General features: G+C 52.9%; 1 protein-coding gene across 9 annotated transcripts in view; it reads left to right on the forward strand.

The window, feature by feature from the left end:
- The window catches only part of MVB12B (multivesicular body subunit 12B), a 188,894-nt gene that overhangs the window by 2,973 nt on the left and 175,321 nt on the right, over positions 1 to 10,600 (forward strand). For 2 of the 9 annotated variants that reach the window (XM_070251263.1, XM_070251260.1), the window contains exon 1: positions 1,283 to 1,516. The exons of 1 other annotated variant lie outside the window; for it this stretch is intronic. Coding sequence is in view for 4 of the 8 variants with exons in the window: in XM_070251257.1 (XP_070107358.1) it covers positions 2,015 to 2,080 (66 nt within the window). In the remaining 4 variants the exon portion in view is untranslated. Of the gene's footprint in view, positions 1 to 1,282; positions 1,517 to 1,918; positions 2,081 to 2,238; positions 2,542 to 9,178; positions 9,404 to 10,600 lie in introns of those variants that run through there. 6 more of the 9 variants (XM_070251262.1, XM_070251258.1, XM_070251261.1 and 3 more) reach the window with 4 other exon arrangements.

Here is a 10,600-nt window from a genome sequence, read left to right on the forward strand (position 1 = left end):
GATGCTGCCTCAGCGTGATCTGATGAGCAGTGCCATGTCCGCGCCCAGGATCCGAACCAACGAAACACTGGGCCGCCTGCAGCGGAGCGCACGAACTTAACCACTAGGCCATGGGGCCAGCCCCTACCAAATACTTTTAAAGCGTGTATCCTGTTGATAATATCCTGTGATTTATTTTTCTTTAACAATGCAATGAATTTACACACTCCCTAAGGTTGAATTATCCTTGCGCTCTTGGGATGAATCTTGCTTAATCATAGTGGATTTGGATGTGTTTTACATCAAGTTGGATTCAAATTGCTAAAATTTTATTTAGTAGTTTTACAACTACTATATACTTAAGTGGGTTGGTCTATAGCATTGATTTACATATTAGAGATTAATTGATGAACTTTGAAAAAGTGATCCTGGCTCAGATGAGTTTGGGAAATGTCAAGTTAATTAGGCTTCCTTACTCCTGGACTTCACAGTGACCCTAATATACTAATACTTCCTGTAATTCTCCAAAAGGTAGACTATAAATGGCTATTTCTCAGTTATTTGATTGCAGAACCTCTTTTTCAAAGAACACATGTTAAATTCTCCAGGGACTAGTGTTCTATGCTGATCTGTAGGTCTCCTCTGGTGTTATCTCTGTTGGATTTTGGTATCAGAGTCACGCTAAACTTGGGAGATGAAAAGGAAAACTTTTGCCTTTTTTTTTTTTCTGAGTAACTGTTTAAATAACATAGGGATTATCTGTCCCTTAATGATTTGACAGAACTTGCCTGTAAAGCCATCTGAACCAGTGGCATTTCTGAGTGATAGAGATGCTTGGAACGCACACCCTTGCTGTGGCTTCGCCCCAGGACCTTTTCCCCAACGGCCAATTCTTCTTGGCATTCTTTTCTTCAGGATCAAACAGCTATTTTGCAAAAGCCTAGAATGTGTGAAAATCAAACATCCTTTCAAACAGCATGCTGGCCTCTGCCTGGAGGTGCCTCACTGGGGCTGTGTAGGACACGTGTGGTTAAGGGTGCAGTCTGCTCATGCCTTTCCTACCAGCTACTCCAGCTGAGGGTCGAGCTTTGGACCCCACCTCTCAACCAGCTCCATTTTATCCTTTGGCTTGTGCCTTTCCCCAAGGACTGTAGGACAGCACTTCTGCTTAAACCTCTCCCTCAAGATGCTTCCCTGAGGCATGCCCCATCACCCTGGCTCTAGGCCTCTGTGGGTAGATCATTTGCCTAGCATAAAGGGAGGCGGAGAATTGCTAGGAGATTGGGGTCAGTTTGAGAGGCCTGGGATTAGCAGTGGAGTCTGGGGCCTGGCTAAGCTTGTATCGGGTCAGCGGGGGCGGTGGGGTCTCCTGAGGTGGCCTGGGTGTTTCTGCAAGAGGCCAACATTCGTGTGTGTGTGTGTGTGTGTGTGTGTGTGTGAGATGGTTATCCAAGGCTCCTAGAGGCCTGGGGGCTTCCAGAGATGTGAGCTGTGCCGAAGGACTGGTTTGGGATACAGTGAGGCCCAGGAGAGCTGAGTGAGCTGCGGGTCCCTGGCAGAGACCAACCTGGGGGAGGGGACAACTGGTGCCCCTGGCTCCAGAGGCGTGGGGCTCCCGGGGAGCTCCGAGGCCGGGCTGGGGGCCGCCCGCGGGCTCGCGGAGGCCGGGTCAGCGGCGCCAGGGCCCTGCCCGGGGGACCCGGCTGGGCCGCGGGGGAGGCCGGCGGGGAGGCGGGGGGCCGGCCGGGCCGGCGGCGCGGGCTCGGGACGCCAGGGCGCCCGCTCCCTCCTCCCGCCCGAGCCAGCCCCGGGCGCCGGGCGCCTCCCCAGGAGCCAGCGCCAGAGCCGGGAGGCCCGGAGCCGGCCCGCCGCCGCGGCCGCGCAGGGACCGCCGCCGCCGCTGTCGCCGCCGCCGCGCCAGGCCGCGCCCCGCCCCTGCCGCCGCCCCGCGCTCCCGGGGAGGCTCGCGCTCGAGCTGCGGCGCCCGCCCCGCCGCCTGGGCCCCGGGCCCGGCCCCTCCCGCGCCGCCCGGGCGATGAGAAGCTGCTTCTGCGTGAGACGGAGCCGGGACCCGCCGCCGCCGCCGCCCCAGCGGGGAACAGTTAAGTGAGGCCGGCGGGCCGGGCGCCGCGGAGGCTCGGCCCTGCTGCCCCGGCTGCGGGCTGGCGCGGGCCCCGGGCCGAGGGGCGGGCGGGCGGGCGGAGCCGGGCGCGCCGCGGCCTGCGGGCTCGGTGCCCGGCCCGCCGCAGGGACAGGCCCGGCGGCCTCGGCCCAGCCCTGGCGTGGCCTTGCGGCGGGCGGGAGCTCCGGGACCGAGTGCCAGCAGCGCCCCCAGGGCCGGGGCGGACGAGGGCCCCGAGAGCCGCCTCCGTCGGAGCGAGAGGTGCGGCCGCCGCGGCCACCTGCACATACGGGGAACAGTTATTTGACTCCCCCGGCCTGGGGTCCAGCTCGCTGTGGTCACATGGGTGCAGACGAGCGTGCACCTGAACCTCGGGCATCATCTGGGGTGCGGCCTCCGCTGTGACCTGGGGACAGACAGCAGAGACACCTGTCTGCAAGGTGAGGTGCCCCACCTGGGCACCCAAGACCCAGAGTCCCCATCCTGGAAGGATGTTGGGTGTGTTAAGGAGCACCCCAAGGGACCCAGCACAAGTGAGGCTCAGGGGCAGGGGCTGGGACAAGAGCCATGGCTCAGGGCCAGGGGATGTCAGATCCTCAGAGACAGACCCCTGAGCATCTTTGTCCTCGTTGTTACCAACGCATAACTCTTCCTAAATTATCAGCCTTTCTCACCCTTAAGGATGTGACCCTTCTGTTCCTGCCGCTCAGCAGCCTCTTCAGCAGGGCACAGAGGAAGGGCACAGGAGGGCAAAATGGCTGTTGCCCCTTCTCTGCTCCCCACCCCCACCCAGGAGCCAGTGCCCCCTCAGATGTCTGCCTGGAAAGCAGACAGCAGGCCAGCGCCTCATGGGGGCCTTTGTGTCTGGTGGTTCCTCCTTAGTATAATCTCATTGTCCATTTCTCGACAGCTGGCCGGATCTCATCTGGTTTTAACAGGGCTAGAAAATCTTATCAGCTGCACCAGAAAAGCCTTAGAAAAGTTAGGAAATAAGCTCTGTGGAAGCCTAGACCCACTGAAAAACTCAGTGTACTCAGGTTAGTTACAGGAGATGGGCAACACCTTTCTTGCTCATGGGAAATTGTTTGGGGACTTGGAGATAATGTGCCATGCTCAGGATATTTAAATGGGACCTCTGAGAGATGGAGCCTTTGCTGGGACCTAGCTACCAAGACCTGTGCGTAGCAGTTGACATGGCAGTTCCTGGTTCATTTGAGCCTGGAATCATCTTCTGGAGTCCGCATTTGTCACTCCTTCCTTCTGGCTTTTAGGCCACGTTCCTGATGTATGCCTCCCTTTGGCTGGTGGGCTTTCCCCACCTCTGGCTGGAATAGTGCGCCGAGGTGCCAGGGCTTGAGAATTAGACCTCAGCGTCAGCCTTGGCTTTCCTACTTACTGTGTGTTCTTGGGCCAATGAATGAACTTTTCTGAGCCTCGGTTCCCTCATCTGTAGAGTGAAGCTAGTGCTAGCATCTACTGCATAGGATTATGATGAGAAGTCAATGAAATACAAGAGAAGTGCTTAGCTCTGTGCCTGCCGCAGGGCAAGTGGTCAGTAAAAGTTAGTGGCTATTATTAAGGGCTTGTTAACTGATTAATCAGAAGGGTAGCTGCTGCTTTTTTTTTTTTTTAGAGTGCCTTTCTGTTTGTGGTTAATATTTAGCTCTTCTCAGGGCAACTGGGAAGGGATGGTGGAGTAGAGAGAACACTGGGCTTGGGGCCTAGATTTGAATCTCAGTCTACCCCTTGGAACCCAGGTGACCCTAGGCAAGTCACAGAACCTGTTGGAACCTTCCTGAATCCCCATTTCCTTATTTGTAAAAGTGGCTTAACAATAAAACCTGCCCAGCTCGTGTGAGCTCGTGTGTGTGAACGTGCGTGGCACTGCAAAAGGTGAGGGTTCTCACTAAATTTAAGTGGGATACAGTGGCAGATCCTGGTTTTGTGCCTCCGTGGTTTAGACAATTGGTGTGTGTGGCAGGGGCTGTAAGAAAAAGAATACAAAAATATCTTGTGGTTTTTTTTTTTTTTTTTTTGCAAAACCTCAGGACCATGTGAACACATTGCTGGCTCCCCTCTCAGGGCCTTGGAACGGCTTGGGGGAGGTCCAAGCTTAATCTCCATGAGTTTCATGGCAGATCTGCTTCTGGGGGCCTGCTTCAGAATCCCGGTGGCCTAGGCCCTCTGCCTGAGCAGGTTGGAAGCGCTCCATCCTTCATGCTCAAAGAGTGACATCCTTGCCACACTAGAAAGTAATGATGGTGTTGGAGTCAAACATGGGAAATGTGAAAGGTGCTATTATGATGGTGAAGATAACAAATGACTACGTGGCTGGATGTGGTGGGCTGAGAACTCTGTATTTAGGTGGCTGCGGTTGAGTGAGCAAAGTGTCCTTTGCTGGTTGGGTTGCGGGAGGGGAGGCCTGGGTTCGTTGAATGAGCTGCCGCTCCCCAGGCTGTTCTCACTCTCTCTGAGGCCCTCCCTGGCCAACCTTTCACTGGCCCCACAGGCTCTCCTTGGCCTTCCGCTCGCTGGGCTGCCCCTGGGAATTGTGGTTTCCCTGAGTTGTCTGCACTGTTTGCAGTGAGGCCTCAGATCTCCTCTCCCCAGCTGCCCGGGAGGCAGAACCACTGCGGCGTGTGCTTGACATTACCTCCCTTGTTGGGGACATCCTGTGGGCATGGGTTTGGTTTACTTGACACGCTTCTGGCGTGATGCAGAGCTTGTCCAGGCTGAAATGTGAGAGGCCCGTGGGCCTGGAGCCCTGGGCTTGCACACTCAGCTCTGTAGCTCACACTCCCCTGAGGACCGGAGGGCCATCTTGTTGGGCCTGTGGCTAGCATCAACATGAGATTGTCCTACACGCACATATACACACACAGGCTTTTTTTTTTTTTAAACAGATACTGATCAGCAAAGCAAAATGTTCAAAAGAATATTCGTCGGTCCTTTAGAAGAGAAAAACAAACAAATTCTTAAGGAGCTAAGTAACCCTAGGATGTTTATGAAAATGCAGATTCCAGGGCCTCAAACTCCGACCTTGGATCAGACTATCTGGGGAAGAAGACCCAGGATCTACATGTTTAGCAGGAGTCTTGGGTTGTACTCAACTTGAGAACCACAATGGCAGACGCTTTTTTTTTACATTGTAAAATACACATAACATAAAATTTACCATCCTAAATAATCATTTTTAAGTGTATAGATTGGTGATGTTAAGTGCATTCATATTGTTGTGCAGCTAATCTCTGGGACTTTTTCATCTTGCAAAACTGCAACTGTGTTCATTAGACAGCTCCCATTCCCCCTCCCCCAGCCTCTGGCAACCACCGTTCTTTTTTCTGTTTCTGTGAATTTGACCACTCCAGGTACGTCATATAAGTGGAATCGTATCTTTTTTGTCTTTTTGTGACTGGCTTATTTCACTTAGCCTAATGTCTTCAAGGTCCGTCCACATTGTAGCATGTGTCAGACCTTGCTTCCTTTTTAAGGCTGAATAATACCCCATTGTATGTATCGACCACATTTTGCTTTAGCCATTCTTCTGTCTTCAGACACTTGGGTTGCTTCCACCTTTTGGCTGTTACAAATAACACTGCTATGCACATGAATGTACGGATATCTCTTTGAGACCCCGTTTTCAGTTCTTTCGGGTCTATACCCAGAAGTGGAATTGCCAGGTCATATGGCAATTCTATTTTTAATTTTTTGAGGAATCACCATACCGTTTTCCATAGCAGCTGCATTTCCATTTCCACCAACCGTGGACCAGGCTTCCATTTTTTCCACATTCTCACTAACACTAATTTTCTGGGTTTGTTTTTTTTTTCGGTAGTAGCCATCCTAATGGGTATGAGGTGATATCTCACCGTGGTTTTGGTTTGCATTTCCCTGATGATTAGTGATGTTGAGCATCTTTTCATATGCTTCTTGACCAGTGGTTTATCGTCTTTGGAGAAATGTTTATTCAAGTCCTTTGCCTGTTTTTTCATCCAGTTATTTATTTTTTTATTGTTGAGTTTGATTTATTTATAGATTTGTATTTTAAGCCCTTATCAGATGCATGATTTGCAAACATTTTCTCCCATGCCGTAGACTGCCTTTTTTACTCTGTTGATTGTGTCTTTTGATGCAAGTTCTACATGTTCTTTATACACATTATAACCCTGTAGAGACAATAGTATCTATTATTCCAACATTATGGGCATGGAAATTTAGGCCCAGTTTAGTTAACTTGCCTGGGGTCACACAGCTGGAAGTTACTGTCAGAGCTGGGATTCAAGCTCGGCTCCCTCTGACCCCAAAGCTTGCACCCCTTCCATTCCTCTGCTTTGCCTTCCATTCCCCCTGCTAAGGTACTAGCATAAGGGGGCCCCGTGGGGGTGTGCAGGAAGTGGCGTTGGTTTGAGAGGCGCTCAGTTGCAGGAGACGAAATATGAGCAGAAGACTTGGGAATCTCTTCTTTCGGACCACTGGGGTGTTCCTTCCTGGAGATCTGCTTTGTTGCTGAGACCCCAGAAATAGCAGAGGAGTGCAGACAGGTTTTTAACTGTCTCGTTTGTTTGTTTGTCTAAGCATTTCGTAAGCCCGTTTCTGAGACCATCTGCTTTCTCGCCGTTCCTCCAGCCGTCCGTGTGTGTTCATACCCCTGTGTCTTTGGTGGTGCCATGTCCTCTGCCTGCAATACCCTCCCCACTCTGCTCCCTCCATCATCAGGGAGGCCAGCTCAAGTGGCAATCTCCCTGACTCACCAGGCAGAAGGAAGTGTCCCCTCACTTGCAGTGCCTTTCTTTTGGGATATCTCCTCCAGCCTGCAGGCTCCATGGGTGGTGGCCGTGTCTTATTCGTCCCCGTATCACCCAGCACAGTGGCACTTCCCCTGGGTTGTGTGTTATCAGTCTCAGCCCCAGCCCAGACCCAGGAAATCGGAACCCCGGGTTGGAATGGGCAGCTGTGGTTTTTAACAGCTCCTCAGGGGCGTCGGCTGTGCAGCCAGCCTGGGGACCCATGGACCCCGCCAGGCCCTCAGTCAACCTGCTTGGACTGAGTCAGACTCGCTTCAGAAACTGCTGGGAGAGCTGCAGCCCCCCCCCCCCCCCCACACTTCCTCTGCAGATGGCTCATGCCTGGAGTGGTGGTGTTTGTCCTGCGTGGGGCATGAGTGATCCCAGTGTGGGGCTCTCACTGGAGGGGGCCTGGTAGGTGCACTGTCACCATTGCCTCTGCTGCTTTATATGCCCTCCTTAAACCAATGAAACACAGGAAATTTTGAGAGGATGGAAAGAACTTCATTCGTTCGTCCTTCCTTTCTTCCTTCCTTCCTTCCTTCCTTCCTTCCACCCTTCCATCCATCTACCCATAGTCCATTTATTGAGTACCTACTGTGAGCTAGGCACTGAGGTGGACATAACACCTTTGAAGAACTTATTTTCTGCTAGGGACAGTGTGTTATAACCTGAGAGGCAAGGCTGCATGCACGTGTGTGTGCACGCGTGCATATATGCAAATGTATGTGCTGAGACCATGTCTTTGGATGTTAGAATTCTAGTGACAGCACCTGTTGGCTGGGCAATTGAGGAAGGTTTGGGTAGAATGGGAAATGTGACCTAGGTGTTGAATAGTGGGGAGGGTGTCGTAGGAGAGGAACTGGGTGCTCTCGGCTGACGTGTGATGGGGAGGGAGAGCCTAGAGGACTCCTTCGAGGCTGTTCTCCATGGATGATTACCTTCAGGTTCATTCCGTTCATTCAGTCACTCATTCGTCAAACTCCCAGTGAGTACCTACTATCTTGTACTCAAAGTTCAGACTAGGGACCAGCTGCTTCACCCTCTCCTGGAGCTTGTTAGAAATGCAGCTTCTTAGAAATGCAGCTTCTTGGTCCCCATCCTAGACCTACTGAATCAGTGTTGCTGGGCTCAAGAATCTCTGTTTTAAAATTCTCCAGGTGACTCCTGTGGTAGACTTGGAGAACTCCGCTCCAGAATGTAGGATTCTCCATCTTCATCACTGCATACGCTCCCTCAATGCTTAGCACAAAGGCTCTCTATAAATGTTTGTGGACTGACTGTTGCGTGCCAGATCCTGTTAGGTGCTGGGAATGTGGGAGGATGGCAAGGTCTGCTGGGTTTGAGGTATTATTAGGACGCGCCAGTGACAATAGCTAGCAGGACACTAGATACACACTTCTGAGTCTCAGGAGAAAAGTCTTTGGAGGTACTTCGGAAATTGTCAGCCGACAGGTGCAATGCTTAGGTGACCAAATGTATGAAAAGAAACTCTCAGGATCTGTTGAAAGTCAGGGAGGGGAGTGACGGTAATGGGGCCTGCCTGGCTGACCTGAGGCCAGGTGTTCTAGTGATCCTGGCCTGGCAGCGCATTTGCCCAGTGTTGAGGAGACATGTGGACATTTTTATTCTGCAGACGCTGTGGCCATCAGGTCAAGGGCGTGACTCATCTTATGTCCCTGCACTTCAAGAGGCTGTTGCTCTTGGAGCCTCCTGGGGGGGTTTCATTTGTAGGCCTCTGCCTTCTGTTGGGATCTTCCTTCTTCCTGCTCTCCGGGGGGACAATATGGCCCCAAGACCTGACGGGAATGGGCAGGGATGACGCTCATTTGCGGTGACCGTGGGCAAGTCTGGATGGGACTCGTGTGCAGGAGAACGCCCCTCCCCCGGCACCAGCTTCCCTGCTTTTGCAGTCGGGCCTGTTAAGGGCAGGGCTTGGGCCCCAGCAGTGCTGCAGAACTTGATCCCGGCTTTATTTTTGGAGAGCGAATTCCGGGATCTAGCCCTGTACTGTACAGGCTGCAACCTGACCCCAGGCCTGCCTCACGTGGTTGATGGAAAAGGTTTGGTCATCAAATGGTTAATATAAATCGAAGCGTAGGTCAGATTGACTGGATGCGTTTATACACCAGATTCTTCTTGTAGAAGTAACAGACCTTTACTGGGGAAAAGGAAATGCTCACCATTGTTAGTTCCCTAGCTGGAAAATTCTTTGTGATCTAGGAGAGCTTAGAAAAATATTTGCTTTAGCTCCCCACTGTCTTAGCAGCCTTCCCGGCAGCCTGTGGCCTGCGGCCACCTGACCGGACTCAACAGCATTTGTCCGAGTGAGTTGACTTCTGACTGGTCACCAGGTAAACTGACTAGACCAAAGATCAGGAGGCGCTAGGATGCTGTCCTGAGGTTCCACAGGGGACAGAGCTTGTGCGCTGTCTCCCACGGGTGGCCTTGAGAGCCGGCTGGCCGCTCTCCTGGGTGCTGCATGGACCCTGGCCTTAGCTCGCAGCCTCCGGAGGAGGTAGGTCTCTGCACCTTGCTGCTTGGAAGTGGCCCGGTTTGTGTGTTTGTGTGTCGTGGTGTGCCTTGCTGAAGCCTGGCCAGGGGCTCCCTCCTGTGGGGACGGGCAGTGTCCTGTCCCCTGCTTGAGATTTGTCAGCAGAAAGGTGCTGGTAATCATGGGGCAACCGAGCAGGGCATGGATTCGTGCAGATCTCCACTGCCACTGGGAGGCGGGCAGAGAACTGCCCCGGACTGCCACCGCAGCATCTTTTACTGGGGGACAGCCGGTTCTCAGGGGTGGCCCTGCTCTGGTGCCGTTTCCCGGGGCGAGTGAAATATTTACCCACTTGCTTCCCCAGCCCTGCAAGCTGGTAGATGTGGCCAGACAGTCATTGCCTTTTGTGCCCTTGACTTTGGATTTCAAACAAGCTGATTGCCAGTTCATCCTTCTGTGGGGACTTAATCAACCCACTGGTTTTGTCATTTCAATTACAGTAGCCCAATTTAAATCCCCACTCCCCCCTTGAAATTACTCTCCTCGCAAGTTGTGTGCAAGTCTCGCCTTCAGCCCTGGTGGGTGGCGCTGGCCCTGCTTCTGAGCCGGGCATTCCTGCCCCGGCAGGGGAGGTGGAGTCTGGGATCCCACTACACCTCCTTTGAAGGGAGTGTCCCCTGCCCCCTGCAGTGGTTGCCCCCCAAAAGCACTTTAAACTGCTCAGCCCACACCCCAGCCAGCTGCTGGAAGGGCCTCCGTGGAGAGAGGTCTGTTAGCTGGGTTTTGATTTCGGTGCAGGAGTTGATAAAACGAGGTAAACCCCAGGCTCAGAGGGCCGGGAAATTAAACAGAGATGATATCAAAGTTCCCCTGAGTTTTCAGCTGTGATACAGTAGCTTAGTTTTCTCCCAGACTGGGGCCGGGAGGCACGCCTTTGATTCTGAAACAATGTTCAGCATCAGTTAAGCCCAGCACTGCTGACTTTTAGGGATTAAGCTCGCTGTTGTAGTAATTCTTTGATCAGCTACCAGGGAGCAGTGTGCTGTCTGTACAAAGGGGCTTTCTAGTTCAAGTTCATGTCTCCGTGAACCTGGGATGACAGCGTTGGTGAGGTGCTGGAGTGCTGGGAGCTGGGCCCCCCTACCCTGCCCCCCAGGCACTGTTTGCAGCATTGCAGGCTTTCTCCCACCCAGAGGTGTTTGCCTGGTGCATAGTATGTAT

The sequence above is a fragment of the Equus caballus genome, chromosome 25 (assembly GCF_041296265.1).
Source record: "Equus caballus isolate H_3958 breed thoroughbred chromosome 25, TB-T2T, whole genome shotgun sequence".
NCBI lineage: Eukaryota > Metazoa > Chordata > Mammalia > Perissodactyla > Equidae > Equus > Equus caballus.